Source organism: Porites lutea, chromosome 1 (assembly GCF_958299795.1).
Source record: "Porites lutea chromosome 1, jaPorLute2.1, whole genome shotgun sequence".
Taxonomy (NCBI): domain Eukaryota; kingdom Metazoa; phylum Cnidaria; class Anthozoa; order Scleractinia; family Poritidae; genus Porites; species Porites lutea.
In genome coordinates, this window is record NC_133201.1 from 49,238,076 (window position 1) to 49,258,031 (window position 19,956).

General features: G+C 38.9%; 2 protein-coding genes and 1 pseudogene across 2 annotated transcripts; 1 reads left to right on the forward strand and 2 right to left on the reverse strand.

The window, feature by feature from the left end:
- Nucleotides 1-4,025: 4,025 nt before the first annotated feature.
- LOC140931418 (noggin-1-like) lies at nt 4,026-4,853 on the forward strand (annotated as a pseudogene).
- A 792-nt stretch (nt 4,854-5,645) lies between these two features.
- Nucleotides 5,646-6,434, reverse strand: LOC140931425 (uncharacterized). The gene has a single exon (XM_073381251.1). The coding sequence runs from the start codon at nt 6,432-6,434 to the stop codon at nt 5,646-5,648; it is 789 nt and encodes a 262-aa protein (XP_073237352.1).
- A 9,417-nt stretch (nt 6,435-15,851) lies between these two features.
- LOC140931436 (uncharacterized) lies at nt 15,852-16,376 on the reverse strand. The gene has a single exon (XM_073381256.1). The coding sequence runs from the start codon at nt 16,374-16,376 to the stop codon at nt 15,852-15,854; it is 525 nt and encodes a 174-aa protein (XP_073237357.1).
- Between the last annotated feature and the right edge of the window lie 3,580 nt (nt 16,377-19,956).

Consider the following 19,956-nt stretch of genomic DNA (forward strand, 5'->3'; position numbering starts at 1 on the left):
AATTTTCTACCCTTACGAAAATAGTACTCATCTTGTGTTATTCATTTTAGGTTAAGATCAGACCATAAAAGTCTGTATTAACTTTCTTCTATTATCCAGCTCCTCTAAGTATTGTCCAAATAACACACACAAAAAGGTTCTAATTTGGCACAATTTATACTATAAGATATCTGTTTAGCAAAAAAAAAAATGAAAACAGGTTTGGTGGTTATTTGTTAAAACTGGTTTCCAAACCTACACTAGCCCTTGCTCATCCTCTTAATTATTCTTTCTTTTCAAGTAGGATAATAAATCTCTTGCAAGAGTTTTTACTGTACAAGGTATCTTTGTATGTATGTTGAGGTTCAGATTTTTCTTTGGTTTAAAAATTTTCAAACAAGTTTAATTTTGAGTTCCCTTTGTCTCAGAGCCATTGCAATAATCTGAGACAAATTAAAGGACAACACACATTAAACTGGTTTGAAAATTTTTAAACAAAGAAAAATTTGAACCACAACATATATTTTTACCTGATGTTTGTAAAGGACCAGTATAAAATTATTACATGGCACAAGTCCAGTGTCTGATCTTGAATATAACAAACTATTAATCCCCCCCCTTCCCCCCATGGATGTTTTTTTGGGGGGGTTTGTACCCCACCACCCCTCCAGAAATTCCAATTTAGCTCCAGAAATTTCTTCAACACTATGTCTTTTGCTTTCACCACCCTCTCCCCCTCCCCCTTGGAATTTCTTTTGACCTTCCATGGAGGAGGTGGGGATATTTTGTGGAACTGCCATTACTCTAAACATGTCTGTATGATTGCCTGTTATGTCTGTTATAAAATATATGGTATTTTAACTGTTTCAATCCAAAACCTTATACTATTTTGCCTCTTCTCAATTCTACAATGTACTTCCTGAAAAGTTGTCTAACTAAAACTAGTATGTTTCGATACATCATTAATTTTTTTGTACCGGTAAGTATATACTGTACTATTTAACACTTAATGACTGGTCCCGAGGGGAACAGTGAATTTTGTTTCCCTCAAATCTCAATGTTTCCCTCGACTTTGTCTCGGGAAAATTCACTGTTCCCCAACGGACCATTCATTAAGAGATATGTTATATGGCAAAACAAAAGGATCAAACCGGTGATAAAAACAAAAGCAAATTTTGAAAAACACGCTAAGATTCCAGTGACAACATCAGTCCACCTTCAACTGCACACTCTGATCAACGTGCAACAGCAGTCAACATTTTGCGGGTTTCAACAGTGAACTGTTTCCAGTTTGATGTCATATAGTTTTTGCAGTGTTGCCCACTCATGGCATTTGGCAGAAAACAGTTTCATTGTTAGATGTCATGTGACCATGAACTAGCCATTGAATGGATGCACTGCAGCGTGAAAAATGCCAGCTATATAACAAATGTTTATGCGGCAATGTTCCATTGTATTTATCTCTTTACTACAGGAGAAACAGAAGATATCTGCATAGTAGAGAGGTTATACTCCAGTAGTCTTGTAGCAATTGTGAGCTAATATTGGCACCCAGAAACAAAAAAGTTTGTCATTTCAAGGTAAAGTAACATAGAGTCGAATGGCATATCATTAACCCTCTGATAAAAGATTGAGAAACTCAGTGGCGGGTGTTTGTCAAACTATGGCTCAATCGTTGCAGTCCATCTGACTAGTGTGTTTTCTTTGACTTGTGTTGTTTCCTTGCAACAAATGCTTTAGAATGTTGCAAACTATGATAAATGTTTACTTCAGTTACCAACAACATAAAAATGATGCATGAAAAAAGACAGCGCATTTATCACTTTCACTATGTGAAAAAGTTTTCATTAATAGAAAACAAACTGTTTTGAAGAAAAGAAATTATTCTTGAGTCAAGGAGAGGTCACAACTTTATTTAGAGACGTGTGAAATGTGTGCTTAGGAGAGGCCCACTTTGTATGTTTGCATCACAAAATCTCCAAACAAGAAATCATAATACAGCAGTGGCTATTAATTAGCCAAGGGCTGTTTTATTAACTACTTATTTTAAACCGAGAGTGAGGTCTTTACAGGAAAATCTCAAACTGAGGCATTGCGGTATTGACCTTCAAGGCCAAGGTTTGAGATTTTCCTCTAAAGCCTTCAATGTTCAAGGTTAATAAATTGTTTATTATATGGCCGCTTTAAGAAAGGCAGCGAAGACTTGATTCATGACACCAAGTCGTTGGCAATTTAACCCTGTGTCTGCTGTTCTCCTGAAATATTCAAGCTTGTCAAGGCAATAGAATTCACTCTCAGAGTGTTCATCGTCACTAATCATGCATCTTCAAAGGCAATAATTTTCGGATAAAAAATAATTTGGCCTTTGAATTACATTTTGTTTTGTTCTTGTATGATTTATTGACAATCAGAGCATACATTTAAATTGAAGTAATGGACTATCCAAATTTAGATTTGTGTACATAAGCAGATAAGTGCAAATTAAACGACTTTGTCATTTGAGGTCTACTTTTACATTCTTTAGGTAGTTTACCTGCACACTGATTAATTCAACTCTCTCTTCTGTCTTTGTTTACAGAAAGGCACAGAAATATGTAATTACAGTTATCCCAACACAATCTTAGCTGTCAGGCTTATAAACAGAGTTGTGAGTATGCAGATTCTCGGTCAGTAGTTCATGTATGACCCCATGAAATGTCCTGAGACACCGGTGCCATCATCCATGTCGGGCCTCTAGGCACTGAAATTAACAAGTGTAGTAAGTGTAGTAAGTGTAGTAACTGTGGTAAGTGTAGTAAGTGTGTAGTAAGTGTAGTAGCTGTAGTAAGTGTAGTAAGTGTGGAAACTTTACTTGACATTTCCTAAATTTTCTGTCCATTCAGTAGCTCAATAAACTATGTTTGCTTCATCAATATTTCAGAGGCTCCTTGTTGTGTTTGAAGAAAGTTTATACATTCACAACATTAGAGATATGAAGGTAGGTGAAATATTTATCTTGCAGTCAACATTTTGGAGGTCCTCTGGCTATTCATACACTGTAAATAATGTTATGCCAAAGCAGAGACAAAGATCTCGTGGTAAGTCTGGCATCCCTCAAGCTGATACGAATGCTGGTCGTGGTGAACTTCCGGAGAGCTCTCATGTCATTCATTTTAATAGTACGATCTGGCATTAACGGTATACTGTTGTTTGATTGACACGCTAGAGATGCATATGGTGAACTACATAAAGCCATTCTCAGGGTACTAGCGTGCTATTAGAATTGTCATCTATTCAAAACGTTTTACAGTATTTCCAAGGAGTAGACGCAAGTGGTGAGGTTTATGAACCCAAAGGATTGCATCTTCTTTAATATGACAAATTAATTTAATTGCACTATTTAAATTTGCATTCATTTCACTTGGAAGTCCGAGTGAAGGCCAATATGGCCTCTAGTTGATTTTATTCTATGAACTATAGAGTTTCCGGAAAGAACGTTCATGAAATTGTTTGTTTTGATACTTGTCATTTGCAGCTAGAACGGCTAAAGGTGCCGATATTTCTTTCCTTTTGTTTCAGTCATTCTATACTGAGAGATTTGGAATTCCACGGATTGAAAATTTTTGTTCGCGGCCGGTACGGTGTCAGCGCTGCTCGATCTGTTCATACTAGTTCATTGATTATCGTTCTCACCTGACGACCCTGTGCCATCAAGAACATCAAACCTCAAAGGTTAGCAAAAACTGTGGGACATTTCCTATATTTCCGAGCTACATCAAAGTGCATATGAATGGCAATGCTAGCATGAAGCAGCCAACTTATATCGGGCATTGAGCTCATGCTTTTTAAGTGAGTTTCATGCTGCTATCAAAGCTAGTCGAGCCATCTGGTCTCCCTAAGGTAAATATCAGGTTGATCGTAGTCGGATGTAATTTGTAATTTAGCACTGTGATATTTATTTATTTTCAAACAGTGATAACTGTGGTGACACCCGAAGCAAAGCAGCACTGAAGTTGGACCTTGTAACAGTCTGTATCGCCACTCAACCTAAACGCACCCTAATAAAGATGCGTCACTTAAATCTCAAGAGTATGTCCACGTTTCTAGTGGCTTGTTTTCTCTGCACTGTATGGTATACTTTATTTAAGGCACAACCCTGGACACATCTCCAGCCAAACCCAGATCCACAACCAGTTGGTGCAGCCATGGACAAGCTGAAGCTCAAAATACCGCCTGAGCCAAAGAGCTACCTCAGCGACCCGATACAAAGCGACTACGACATAGCTTCGATGAAAAGAAAACTGGGAAACATTATGATTAAGAATATACCGCACTGAACAAAGAAGAGGTCTTGATGAAGAAAAACAACGCCAGAAAAACCCAAGATCAAGAGTATGAATTTGTTCGAAAGTAGCCTGCGTAGCAGGCGCTAGGAAATAAATGGGCGCAAGAAAGAACAGGCGCGCGCTCCCTCGCGCGCGCCCATTCTTTCTTGCGCCCATTTACGCTACGCAGGCGCTAGGAAAAGATGCTGGTGAAAAGCATGCCAGATGAGATTAAAACCTCGATTTCAAAGTGCCAGGCATGAAAAGAAACCTCGGACCTAAAGCGAGTAAAAACCTTCAGCTATGGCTCTGGCAAGTGTCGCATTTCCCAGTCCTTCAAAAGTGGAAGGATCTTGGAGTGCGCAATTGGCCTCGTCACATCAACGTTGGACGATGCTCAAAAAAGACATGCTCATTCCCCTCGGAGATGAAATGCCGCATATCAGCCACTAAGGACGTGGGTGTGCTACGATGGCACTGTCTGGATAGATTCGCCCAAAGGAAGGACACATGTGGCTGAAGTTTGTTTATACCGTTGTCACAGAGTGTAAATGCAAGTGTTTGCACTGACGGCACTCATGCATGCTATTTAAGGTCTTGTCATGTCTATTTTTCGATGAATTCACACTGGAGTATGAGGCTACACCTCAGTTTACCACTCTTTAATTTGTTTTTTCCTTCTTATTACATTATTATATCGTTCTTGTTAAGATACTTGCTCTTGCAATACTGTATGAAGTTATGGTCATGCAAATAAAGCTACTTGTTGTTGACCAATTGTCTTATTTTTCCGTTTTTCGGATATATGCATGATACCAAACGGGGTTGATCCCTTTGCCAGTAGCGGGCGTGATACCGGGAGGAAAGATCATGAGAATGGTGCATTTGCCATTCCCACGAACCACTAGAAAATCGTAGTTTAACACAAGAGAAACTCAATTTAACGGAAAGCTTGATTTCGGGGAGATAATCTATCTTATTTCTTCGGGAGCTTAAATACAGGAGATGAGTTCAGCATGTGACAATTCTAGCTCCTTTGCCATTTGTTGAAAACAATCAAGTCCTGCGTGTCGCCCTAGTCCATCTTACGAAAAACTTCCGCACAAATTAAAATTTTATCTGTCTCTATTCTTATTGATGCAAGAATTGCTGTTTGAAAATATTAGCCAATTAGCGCGCGAGAATTTTGACAGTTATTTTAAAAAAAGAACAACAACAAACGATTTTTTACCCTTTAATAGCCTTCAATTGCAAAGCTGAATCCACTCCTTTGGATCTACCTGTAAAAATATAGCAAAACAACGTCATTTCCGAAGGAAACACGTTTGTTGCAGACTAAAGCAATGTTCCAGGCTGCTGAACTCAATAATAGCGAGTAAGAGTATAAACCGCCGTTGTCATTGCAATTACCACTGCAAGCGCGAAAAGGAATCTTTCGACTCTAAAACTCATGAAATAGGATATCGCTGCAGAAAAACCACTCTTTGGATTGTTCCGTGATGCCTGCTCCACAATAGCACTGCTGTAGTCCTCAGAAACACGAAGCGTTCTGAACAACACTTGGACATCAGTTTCACGCACTGAATTCTCTGTGATAGCAATTTCCCTCGCAAATCGTTTGGCAAACTCTAAACAGTCATCGATTATCAATCGATAGCGTGAGGGAACCACAGTCAGGCACAGTAATTGAAGATAAAGGTACGCCAATGCTGTCTCTCCAACATAGAAGCTCCTGGATTTTTTCAGCCAGGGCATATAGTACATATTACGGCTAAGTTCATAGCCAGAATTTGACTCATTCAAACAGACGTGATACTGTTGCTGAGGTATCGTGAGCATTCGTTTGGCTGCATCAGAACCATCTAAAAACGACAAGCTTGACCCATCGATCATTTGCCCAGAGACAGGTACAAAGAGAAGGGTTTCGAAAAGCTCTTTGTCGATAACAACAACTGATGCATGCCCGTTGAATATGTTTATGAACACATGTTTGTCTTTTTCTGGCGACATTTCGTCTTTTGCTGCCCTCAGATGGTAAACACTTTTACCGAGCTTACGCAACCGAAGAGCGACTTCAACCATGCTTTCTTCGAATAGGCTCTTATCGATAACTTCTCCAAACCACAGTTGTCCATCCTCCTCGGCCGCCATTATTTCAAGTCTTTTGAAACAAACGGGAAGTAGTAGAGAGGAAGTGTCTATTGTCCTCTATCTCATACCAGAGTCCTCATACTTTTTGGTCAGCAGCTTTTTGGGTCCTACCATTGGCTGTATACTCGTGAAATGAGCTAGCTCTAACGCGATTTCAACCTTCAATTGCAGTTGTTCTATGCGGGATGCGGATAAACTAACTGTATTTTTCTGTCGAATATACGAGAGGGAAGCCTCGAGAACAGATTCCTTATCCGGAATTGCTTCACTCGGCGTGAGAAACAAAAGCCAGAAAAGGTTTGTTCTTGCAGGCTAGTGAAAGGGATAATAATAATAATAATAATAATAATAATAATAATAATGATAATAATAATAATAATAATAATAATTTATAAGTTGTATAGCCCTATTTACATGTACAGATCAATAGTGCTTTACACTGAATAAAAATAAGAACCTTATATATCTAAATAAAATTTACAATAGAATTTAATATCCCTAATGTGCGAATATAATATATCTAAGTTAATGATTACTAACAGCTTCATTAAATAGAAACGTTTTAATAGCTTTTTAAAATTTATGTAAACTCTCAATCAATCTAATTTCATGAGGAAGTCTGTTCCATAAGTATGGTGCTGCTGCCTGGAAAGACCGAGCTCCAAATGTCTTCAGCATCTTACCCTTAGCGGGCTCTAAGTAAAGACCATCATTAGATCGAAGACAATAAGAGGATATGACGGAGCTAAATTATGAACCGCTTTAGAAATAAATAGAATAATGTTAAATTTAATGCGAGCCTGAATTGGAAGCCAATGTAACGCATATAGAATAGGAGTAATGTGCGAATGCTTTCCAACGTTCATAAGCAGTCTAGCGGCAGCATTCTGTACACGTTGTACTTTAGCTATCTGTTCCTTTGAGGCACCATGCAAAAGACTGTTAAATCAATATTTTTTTTTGCAATAATTTTTATTTTATTGATTAGTTATCTTTATTTTTTATACTTATTTTTTTTTGTTTTTTATTTTTATTTCTTTTTTATTTCTTTTCTTTTTATATTTTTTTGAATAATTTTTGTTTTATTTCTTTTTTATCTTTGTATTTTTATTTCTTTTTATTTCTTTTCTTTTTATATTTTTTTGAATAATTTTTGTTTTATTTCTTTTTTATCTTTGTATTTTTATTTCTTTTTATTATTATCTCATTGACACAAAAAAGAAAATAAAATTTTAAAATAAGGAAATAAATAAGTATGGCCTATGAGTGCCATAGTAAAAAATAAAAAATTATAAAATAAATAAGTGTGGCCTATGAGTGCCATAGTAAAAAATAAAAATAATAATAAAAAAAATTAGTATGGCCTATAAGTGCCATAGCAAAAAAAAAAATTTAAAAAATAATAATTATATATAAAAAAAGCTTGCGGCCTAGATGTGCCATAGACCAGAATGCATTTCGATTCCCAGGTGCTAGACCCAATATGGCGGACGCTTGGATTAGAAACAGCAATTGGGAAGATGACAATGATTTAAACAACGACCTAGCTAAGTTTGTCAGTCTGAATTTAAAGAGAATGGAAATATTAGACATCTTGAGAAAAGATTACCCCATGTACGCTTGGAGCCTTAGAAGTCTGGCACGCCGAATGCAGTATTTTGGAATTCAATTTACTGACTATGATGTTGAGGTAAATGACGTGGAAGCAGCAGTAGAAAAAGAGATTTCAGGTCCAGGGAAACTGCTCAGCTACAGAGCCACGCATAAGAAAATACGAGAGATACACGGTCTAAACGTGCCAAGGGATTTAGTTTACATGGTAATGGTTAAAGTGGATCCCCGTGGTCTGGAGGAGAGAGGAGGTGTTGGGAAAGCAAGGCGAACCCGCAGAGATAAAGCGTTCATGAGCGGGCCGGTGTAAAGTAATTCCTGTCCAGCTGCCTGTCAGAATTAGCCCCACTAGATAGTTGTAGTTGACTTGACTGGTACCTATCAGTTAATACTGTGACATTTACGGTGAAACACCGCCAACTCGAACTTGGTTCACTCAGGCTCTGATACGTAGTTTCAGAAAAAAGCGTTTGATGGCTCTGCTAACTCAAACTAATATTACTTTCCTCGGCTAAAATTTACAAACAAAGTGGCTGGTAAACCTTGAGTGTTAGAACATAATCATTATTTTCTTGTTTACATGCTCTTATAATTTTGGCTAAAACCCCCAAAACCAAATGCTTTAAGTTAAAGGCTTTCATGAAATTGACTCATTATTAGTAATGAGTTTTCGTTATTTGTACCTTGCTTTTTTTTTTCAGAAATCTCCCTGCTTACATTTATATCCCAGTTTTACAAAAAGAGCTTGATGTTTTTGGGGGTTTTAGCCAAAATTATAAGAGCATGTAAACAAGAAAATAATGATTATGTTCTAAAATTCAAGGTTTACCAGCCACTTTGTTTGTAAATTTTAGCCGAGGAAAGTAATATTAGTTTGAGTTAGCAGATCAGAGCCTGAGTGAACCAAGTTTGAGTTAGCGGTGTTTCACCGTAACTGTTACAGTTATGTGGGTAAAATTAACCGATAGGTACCAGTCAAGTCAACTACATCTATCTAGTGGGGCTAATTCTGACAGGCAGCTGGACAGGAATTACTTTACTCCGGCCCGCTCATGAACGCTTTATCTCTGCGGGTTCGCCTTGCTTTCCCAAGACCTTTCCCAACCGCCATATTGGGTCTAGCACCTGGGAATCGAAATGCATTCTGGTCTATGGCACATCTAGGCCGCAAGCTTTTTGGCACTTATAGGCCATACTCATTTATGTTATTATTTTTATTTTTTACTATGGCACTCATAGGCCATACTCATTTGTTTCCTTTTTTTAAAATTTTATTTTATTTTTTGTGTGAATGAGATAATAATAAAAAGAAATAAAAAAGAAATAAAAATATAAAGATAAAAAATAAATAAAATAAAAATTATTCGAAAAAATATAAAAAGAAAAGAAATAAAAAAGAAATAAAAATAAAAAACAAAAAAATACATAAAAAATAAAGATAACTAATCAATAAAATAAAAATTATTGCAAAAAAAAATATTGATTTACTCTCGCTCTACAGCGTTTTCCTATGGCACACATGGGCCACCATAGATATGACTCAAACCACCTCAGGGCAAGATCAGCAATACGTAATTCTGCGTGTAGACGTTTAGTCAATATATCATGATTAACAGTGTCTAAGGCGGCACTAAGATCCAACATGACAAGTAGAGTTACCTCTTGTGAGTTCATCTTCATTAAGATATCGTTGACAACTCGAAGAAGCGCGGTTTCGGTAGTCTTTTCCTGTGAGATGACTGCATTTCAGGATAAACAGGGATACCACCAAGATAAAAAAAAAAATGACACTCATGCACGTGCACACAGAAAGAGAACGGGACCTCCGTAGTAAGGGATTGAGGGAACTGCCCCGATCTTGGGAGAGGATAAAACGTGAAGTACTATTGCATGGAGTACCCTTGGATTACCTAAAATGGAGTACCCTGAAAAATAATTTGGGAGTCAAGGAAAAAGATTTTTCCAAATTAGAAAGTCATTTAAATGTACGCTAGGAGAACGCATCCTAATCTTGGGTGCCTTGTGATTCTAAGTGGTGAGATTTTCGTCGTTCGTGTACCATTTCTACGCCATCTTGAATTACTTCATCAATTTCATGAGTTAGCCTCGCTCTGTTTATTTACGCGTGGTCGAGTGAAGTTCGACGTTTGAGTCAACAGGCGAACTTAATTTGGGTCGAAATAAACTGTAAAGTACGACTCATGTAAAGTACGGCGTTTGACACGGGCTTTGCAAACCCGAAAATATTTTTTAACTGCTGATTTTCAAGTGAAATGAACTACGGTAAGCAGCCAGACTCCGTCTCGCCAGCGCTTGACAAGCAGGCAAGATTATGATCAGAAAACTTACCGTAAAATCAAGTACTGTTTGTGTTTAAAACATCGAGCAAAGTCAACCAACGTTGGCATCGTTTACATAATTTTCCCTTGCTTGGTATGAAAGAAGAAATAACAAAAAAGGTACCCTAGTAGAACATACTGGTAAGTGTTTTTGTGAGATAAGATACTGAACACGTTTTGTATCGCCAATGCTGGCCGAGTCTAAAGATTTTAATATTTGCTGCAAATGAACCAAATCCTTGCTTATACGTTAATATTGTTTTCTCATCGCAACAAATACCGTTTGAGCTGATAAATAAAGGTACGTAGCAAGGTACGTACATTAAAGTGACTCTCTAATTTGCAAAAATCATTTTACTTAACTCCCAAATTATTTTTCAGGGTACTCCATTTAAGGTAATCCAAGGGTACTCCATGGAATAGTACTCCGTGTTTTGTCCTCTTCCCCCGATCTTGTTTGCAGACGCGGTGCACAGTATTGTGGGTAAATGAAATTCGCTGAATCAGCCATGCGCATGTCATTGGCGTGTTTTGTTTGTGTTGATAATAGGGAACTTAAGATGGAGACGTTTTCGGGGCGACGGCGACCGGACTGGCAGAGAAAGCCTGGGACTGAGGCAGCCGTCGCTTCCAGTCAAAAATCGAACATTAAGATCGCAGTGAACTCAGAAGGACGGCGCCTTTAATTAGAAGAATACCGAAGAGGAAAATATGGCTTCACATAAAGAATTAAGAGAATAAATATTTGCTATGCAGACAACATGTATCGGATGAAGAGTTTCTTGTTTTGTGGGAAAATTATGAGTCCAAAAATCCCGATTTTCCTCGGGACAGTTACGATCCGTTCACGCTAAAAAGTTTTACCAATGAATCTTGCTGCTTATGGCGGGGATCCAACGGGAAATCTGCTGTGCGTCAATTTTAATCAAGACTGCAGGTAATTTAGAGGAAGAGCTGCCCTCAAAGTGGATTATTTCTTTGTTCGACTTTCATGTTTTGACTGACGAGGTATGCTTTCTCTGTGGTTGGCTCAAAATCCGGTTATAAATTGTTCTCTTTAAAATCAGCGGAAAAGTTGGAAGAGATATATGAGTATGGTAAGTGTTTGTTATTTGCGTTTAGAGTTCGTGAGCGAAGACAAAGTTAAGCTCCTGCCTAGAAAGCATGTCGTCATTTCATTAATTTGAAACTAACTATGTAAGTCTGTAAGTGCCTGCCTTTATCTTTTTTGTAATAATTGTTTTAATAGCCTAACAAATCTTCACGTTTTGTGACCGCACTTGTTAATCATTTGAACAGAGTTCTTAGCTGGCTAACCAAAACTGAAAGAATCTATTAAAAATATCCAGAAACCCATGAGTTTCTGATACCAGTCAATAACATCAGCAAAAGCACGGTTTATGCAACAAATGGAATACACTGAGACGTGCAGAGTCCTTTCTATTCAAAGCCATGTTGTATCAGGTTATGTAGGGAACGATTCAGCGACATTTCTTCTTCAGGTAAGCTTTTTTTTACACTTCACCCTTATACTAGTGGAACGTGACACCAACACCGGTTTTTCCCGCTGCAGTGGTACACTAATTAGACCATGTTCAGCTGCATGACAGAGCTACCTTTTGAAAAATGTTTTCATACTAGAAGTCATTATTCTTTCTTATTGTCTAGCTGTGACTTGTACCCGATCACATGTTATTGTGATGATCGACATACGTCGCGTCCGTTCTATCTGATGAACATTCAACGGATATTATTACTTATGACATACAATTGTCATATTGTGTGGGGATGTGTGCTTCTCTGAGGTATTTAGAATGCGAGCTGTTTTGTTTAGCACAGCAGGACAGGAAATAAGAATCCACTGGTGAGTGGTTTGCTGGGTGATTAATCAGTGGCTGAAGAATTTAGTGTTGGAAATTTGTATTTACTGTTTTTGTTATTCAAATTTGTAACGCGTGAAACAAAGGAATCGTTTTTTTTCTCAGAATCAATGTGCTTCTGGGTGGCATATTAATATCAACAGGTGACTTCAGCGTGAGTATTGCTAGCGATACTCATACACCTGCACGCTGACCTCACCACTCGTTTCAAAGCTGAATAACAAAAACAACTTTGTAAACAGTGATGTCTCACATAGCTGTTCTTAGATATAGCCTCTCACGCAGATGTTTTAGGAAAGGCTTCATCATGCATAATGCGCCAGAAACGTCTCGTGAAACAAGCAGTTAAAAAATTTAGACCAATCACAGCACACTTTCAGATCTTAGAAGTGCATTTTAGACTGTCCAACCTTTTGAGTTTGAAAAATACGGAGATTGCTAAATCATAGAGAAATAACTTGAGTGCCAAAAACTGGGATTTTTCCCATCCCGATTGTACATTAGTAAGATTTGCGGATTTTCAAGCAAATTTGGGGCAATCTCAGACGACGATTGAATAGTATCCCATGATACATTTTCCATTCGCAGTCAAGGCAGATTCCATCGTGAAATAAGGTCGTTTTCTCGTCGGCTTTTTTCTCACTCGATTTCCAGTAAAAGTAAGAAAATTACATTATTGCGTTATTTGACATGATTTCTCCGATTTGCAATGGCTTAAGAGCGAGGTTTCCACATAGAAACATTTATTTTCATGGCTTCAATTAGTCTTCCCATCACAAAGTGTTCAGTGACCCACAACAAGGTCATGAATATTCAAGATTTTTTGCAATATATGTTGAAATCTTCCAAATGTGGACCTCACGCCAGCAAAATGAAGTCCTGCAAATTGTACAGGCTAAGAAGTACCCAGAAGTACCCACATTTTGAAGACTTTTTTATGGATCAAAGATGGCTGAAATTTCGAATCTTTTATCACATTTCAACGCCATGTGTCATAATATATGTGTAAAACCTGCTGAAGGCTACAATCTGTTGGGCGCTATCGAGAGCGCTTTATGCCGAAGCAATCGCTTTGTATTTTCAAAGAGGTTATTTTTAAAACGAATTTGACTATAATTATTTTAATTCGAAGAAAGAGCGGTGTATAATGGTGTGTTTCAGTGTGATAGGAACCCAAAGAAAGGTGCCACGCAGCATGTAAGCCGGCACAATGTAAACAAGCCTGCTCAGAATTTGCTCAAAATTTGAAAAAGAAACATCAGAAACTTTATTTATTCAAAAGAACAGATCAGTATTCTGGCCAGGAAATTTCCTTGAAGATTGTTTGAGTCAGTACTGGGTAGATTGTGATTCAGAGAAATGTTTGTCGCATCGATAGGTTAAATTTTATTGTTAACTGCCGTTATAAACTGAGCTCCTGTGAGCGCGATGCTGTGATAAATTCTCCTTTGATAATTAGCTTCACAGCGTAGCGGCTGTTTTGTTCGAACCACTTTTTAGATCAGTGATAGTTTGGGTTCTCCTCTGGCCTGGGTTCTCCTAGTGAACCTAGCGAAGTTTATCAATATTATTGCCAAGTCTTATACTTTGTGTTTACAGTGCGATCGAGCCCACAAGTAGTTCCCGACAGATCAGTGAAACACATGTAAAACCCTTCTCAGTCAAAATAACGCTGAAATTCTCCTTTACAGCACAGTGAATATAAGCCAACTCGATAATCTCAAAAGCAGAAGCTGCTGAACCGAAACATGTTTGGAAAAACCATCCACATCAAGTACTGCGATGTTCACTTCGCGCGTGCTGAAGATTACTGATGTGTCACGTATGCAGTGATAATATAACATGAAACAAGGTGCATCATGGGATACTACTCGATCGTCGTCTGGGGCAATCTTGATGAAACTGGGACAAAAACGGCATAAGAACGGAAAGTCTCGGGAAGATGTCCTTGTTTAGAGCAAAACTCTAAGGTCACAGGTATGCTTCACTTGTGAGTCTTGTTTGGCCTGTCAACACTTTATTTTCTACTGATAATGATTCAGGTGGTTGTCCTTTGTGTCCAAAGAAGACTGCGTATTGTATGATCATCTATGGATTCTCTGGTGGCTCTGCAAACTCAGTCTGGGAGGGCAGAGTCTGGAACAGGTGGGGCACTGAAACTCCATTATTGTGATGTCAGCAGAGGATGCTCTCGATCTGGTGTCGTTCATAGGCTGTGATAAGTCTTTGACGGTGGTCATCTTTGAAATTGTTGGAGGCTGTGTGGGTCAGTGAGCTCCTGTGACTTCACTGGCTGCAGCCTCAAGTTCTTTCGGCTGGTTGCCCACACCACTAAAGGTTTTCCTTCACAGTGTCCTTGTACTGCTTGCGTGGGCGGTCTTGCTTTTTCTTGCCAGCCTCAAGCTCTCCATACAAAAGCTGACAGGGCATGCGATGATCGTCCATCCTGATGACATTTTCTACCCATCGCACCTGGGCCTTGATGAGTATGGACTCAATGCTGGTACACTCTGCAAGGTCCAGGACCTTGAGGTTTGTGATATGGTCTTGCCACCGGATGCCAAGTATGGAATCTAGGGCACACATGTGAAAGTTCTCCAACTGTTTGACATGCCTGCAGTACAGTGTCCAAGTCTCGCATCCATACAGGAGAGAGGTCAAGACTACAGCTCTGTAGACTCTCAGCTTCACAGAGAGGCAAATGTTATGGATTGTGCAGCCTCTTTAGTGCTTGGTTTGTTTTGCTGATCCTGGACTTGATTTCTTTCTCCAGGAATCCGTCATTTGCGATGATGTTGCCCAGGTACTTGAAGCTGTCAACATTTGACAACAGTGTGTCATCGATGCTGATGTTTGGTGAAGTGTTTGGAGCAGGCTGGTGCAGTACCTCAGTCTTGCTGAGGCTGATGGTCAGACTGAAGGCCTTGGATGCCTCCGAGAATTAATTTTGTTGAACACCATCTGCAGGTCAGGTTGCTGTCCTTGTGTGCCAGGAGGGCATAGTCGTTCACAAATAGGGCTTCTTGAATCATTTGGTACAGGCACTTTGTCTTTGCATTCAGACGCCAGAAATCAAAGAGGGAGCCGTCCAGGCAGTATCTGATGTAGATGTTGTGGTTCAGTTTTATCCTTGGTTTAAATTATATTTTACTTTGTTTCAAACTCCTTATCATACATGACCATACTCCAAAACAAAGGAAAATAAAATTTAAACCAAGGATAACATGATTGCAAACGTCAAGTTCCACGTGACCCGATGTCACGCTGTAACGTTATACAAGTCCGTAACACTCCCCCCTGTTGACCAGATTATTATTTGGCTACCTAATTCTATCTGGTCAACAAAACCGTACATACTATTGAGACACCTAAACTCAACGATAATTCGTAGCAAAGTTCAAAGTTCATTAAGTCAGATCCTCCAGCCAGGTCTTCCTTCTTCGGTCAGCCTCAACTGCAGCTGCTCGTCTTGGGCAGCTTCGTAAAGACACTGGTTGCTCAGTTCTCACTTCACTGCTAACTGGATCAGGATTCTGGCTTGAGATTACTTCGGTTGTTTGTTGGACAGGAACTTTGCACTGGATCTCTCAAGGGTAAAGGCGCTGCATAGGGCGCCTGAGTTTGGTGCATTTTCCTCCCTTGCTTCGGACTTGGACCAAAGCTCCCCTAGTACAACCATCAGATCCAACGATGAGATCTAAAATCTTGCCAACACGCCATTTTCCTCTGGGCTGATCTTCTTCATGCACAACAACTACATCTCCAACAGATACAGTTCTGATAGTGTCATTCTGATTAAGGTAACGATGGGCATTTCGCAGCTGGATCAGGTACTCGTTTCTCCATCCTTTCCAAAAATGGTTCAGAACTTTGCTCAGGTGCTGCATTCTTCTTCTTAGATCCTGTGACTGAACATCAATGTCATTATCTGGAGTGTCGCTGGTGTTGCTGTCTGGAAGGCTCATTAGGCGTCGCCCACATAAGAGATGCGACGGGGTAAGGGGTTCTTCAGTATCCTCACCAGACACGTAGGACAGAGGTCTACAGTTCAGTATCATTTCCACTTCCACAACTACTGTAAGCAGATAAAATTCGCATCCCCAAGCGGCCATGTAATGTTTTGTTTATTTTATAGATACTGATGAAATTCCTACATAAAACACAACATTTTTTAAAAAAAATGCAATTAAAGTGATCACCTATCACAAAATGCCTGTCGCAAAAATGTTATGAAACTCGGATATAAAGTTATAAAGGAAAAATAAAGACAATAATACTTAGTAACCTGAGCGGGAAGCTCTCTTGTAATTGGCTAATCATGTTAGTAACAATGGCGACACCAATACCCTCACACGTGAAAGATAAAAATAGTATCTTCACTGCGTGCGATGGAGATATAATTTTTTAGTAAAAGGAAAAATCCTGGTATTTCATCAGTATCTATATAATAAATTATGGTATTTGCATTGCAAGGTGTTTGTGGACAGGGAGTGTTAATTTTAACTGAATACGTGTCCTTCACTTTTTCTTTTGAAACAGTGATATAAGCATTCCTGAAGACATTGATGAGCAGCTGTCACTTAGTAGTTTCCACAGCGGAAGTGCCAAGGTTTGTTGTTCGAAGTTTGTCATCAAGGCGTTACCGTAACTAATGTCATTTGAGAGATTTAGGGCCTGTTTACATGCCCGCCTGTCCATATAATCTCTCATTTTAATTTGATCACGTTTACATGATGGGTGGGTTGACCCACCACATGTTACCTCACCTTTCTGGGTTCCTCTAAGTAAACAGGCCCTCAGAGACGTCAGACGTCAGATTAAAGTTGCGAATTTCCCGAAGATTCATTTTAGTTTGGAAGTATGGACTTGTAAAAGATAAAAATAATGTTGCTAGTGCAACGAGCAAGGGACATAACGAATTTAGAGTAAACTTGGGTTTTTTTTCTAAAAATATTATTGTATCAGAAAATAAACATCGGTATGGACTTAACTTTCTTTTCTGCATTTCGCTTCCAAATGTTAGGGTAAGAAATTAAAACAAGACCTGTGCTTTCCACAGTTTCTCTCGTGAGCGACGCCACACGACTGTGTTGTTCAGAGGCCTTCAAACATTGGTGGGGTAGTTTTCCACCTGCTTTGAAATTGCTTAGGCTGCCATCGCTATAGACAGGTCTATTATCGAGTTATCGGCAAAAAGGAAACAAAATCTCTCACTACTTAAAAAGCATGGGCAGATTTAGGGGTGGGTCGAGGGGGCCGCGGCCAGCCCTTTTCCTTTAAAATTTTGTATTATTTGTATAGAATTCCGTCCCAGAAAAATAAAAAGTATCTAGAATAGAGCTGCCCCTTTCTGAATTTTCTGGATCCGCCCCTGAAAAGTCAGAGGCGTTGCTCGAAAGAGTTTTCCCGCGCTTTGCATCAGCTACGTTTTTTGTTTTGAGGTCTGATTGGTTCATTTTGATTTCTGCGTCGTCGTGATTGGCTATAAAGTTTGCGTTGGTTGGTTGGTTTGCGTTGCTTTGCTATTGATTTTACAAAATTTGAGATCGTCCCAACCTAATACCCATAAATTTTGACTTGTTTTCCCATTTTTACTCTAGCTGGATGACCTTCTCACCACAGATCGGACAGTTTCCCAAGCAAGTGGCGCAGATCTAGACTTTGCAGAGGATGTATTGAACTCTTGAGAGATAAACATGCGTGTTTTACTTCGTGGATCAATTGTGTGCAACTTATGTTCAACAGTGTTTTATATGAACATTTATTTACTATTTCAAAAAGTGAAACTGTACATTGAATTATTTTAACCGGAAAGAGTATAAATAGAAAGACCTTTAACAGTGCTTTTATTTGGAATAGTTGGAAAACAGAAGCTGAGGTGTGATGTTCTAGACGTGGTCACGCTTGTCTAGAACTTATGCACTCCGTGTAACTTTCGTTATCTGAAAGCAACCTTGAAGATCCTTCTTGATACAGGGCCGTAGCTAGTAAAAGTTAAAATGGGGCACAAATTTCGAAAAAGAAGTTGAATGAGACTGATTTTTCTGAAATAAAACCTGAAACAGTCCCTCAAAGCTTTTAGTTGCTCGCGCCTTCGGCGATCGTAGATCTTGCCTTGTCCATGCTAAAGTCTGGCTACGGCCCTAGGGTATCTTGCTATATGACGCTCTCGCTAAAGTAAGGAATTTCAATCTCGGCATCTTTGTTCACTAGACTATTTTAGACAAGTAGTGTTTAATCGTGACGCAGCAAGGCTGTAAACAACTCTGACGTGCCTCGATGAGTCTATAAGCAAGGACATCCACCTCGTTTCATTGTGAGTGCTAACTGAAGCAGGATAGGGAAAAGGTCTATTAAGAAAGCTAGGGCACTTTATTTTAGCTGATTACGTTTATTCAAATAATGTTTTTTCAATTGATTCGGGCTATGCAGTTCTTATAAATTTTGTCTGTAGCTTGTTTAACTTCACATATTGTATTTATCTTGTCTAGCTGGCAAGTCGGCTTCAGGCCTAGCCTTTTGAATGTGACAGTTTTTGGGATCTCGGAAATGGCCTATATAGCCAAGGCCTTAAGTGTTCGTACCAAATTCTAGCATTCCAAACCATTATTAAGCCTGGTTGAAGGGCACCCATGATGATCCACCTTTGATTTACTCATCGTCTATTTTTACTTACCGTTTTGATTAAAGCCGATTGTAATTTTTTTTATCTTGTATATAATATACCTGTAAATTGAGTATTGTAACATGTAGATCTATGGATGAGCCAGCTCTTGAGTAAATTTATAAAATAACTCAATTTCTGCAAAGAACCGGATTACTTTTCATAATCACACCATTGCTGCCTTACATTTTTATTTGTATTTTATTTTATTATCATTTTGCCGTTTAAATTAAATATGTAAACAAAATTTAAAAAAAAAGATGAGGCAAGGGAGCCCAAGGAAGCCAGCCACTATGGCTTATAAAATGGACCACCTTTAAAAATGTAAAATAATTAATGAATATACTGGCATTTAACTAATCACATACAATTTCTTTACAACATAGAAAATAATCGTTCTCACGAGGGGAGTTTATAATCTCGTCGCGCGCGAAGCGCGTGTACCGCGCGTGGTCTTTGGTCTTAGCCAGCTGCAAACTCGAACGCCCCATCTTTCTATGAATCTGTATATCGCTCGGTATCTGCCCTGACGTCATCTATTGTGTGACGTCATCGAGCATTTTATGTTTCCAGGCAACATAGCGAACTATCATCTTTTATTCATCAAGATCTAATTCTGCGAATGTTTATTCAGTTACTAGCGGCGAGTCACGAGCAATTTCTCACTCAAATAACACACAAAAGCAAGCCTGGTAACAACGCTGGATTTACCAAATGACTGGAAATCCTAGCCGCGGAAAATTTCCACCGAAACTCATCTGGAGCGGTTGCCTGGCTCCAGAGGTCCGTTCTCAAAATACCTACGATGAAATAAACCGTGCTTATGGTTTGATAAGGCTCCCGAGACGGACCTCTGGTCAGTCAAGCAAGCAACCTCATTTCCATGCAAGAAATCCGTTCAGAATCTGAACTGGGTCGCCGATTGGTTACTGCCACTGCCAATTCATTAAAACAAGTTGCGATGTTCATAACAAACAATATAATCCTGGTTTATAATTCTGGGATTTCGGCTTTCATGTTTCCTTTTG

Excerpts from the sequence above, each read along its gene's own strand:
- LOC140931425 (XM_073381251.1), bottom strand. The coding sequence starts at position 6,434 with ATGGCGGCCGAGGAGGATGGACAACTGTGGTTTGGAGAAGTTATCGAT.
- LOC140931436 (XM_073381256.1), bottom strand. The coding sequence starts at position 16,376 with ATGGCCGCTTGGGGATGCGAATTTTATCTGCTTACAGTAGTTGTGGAA.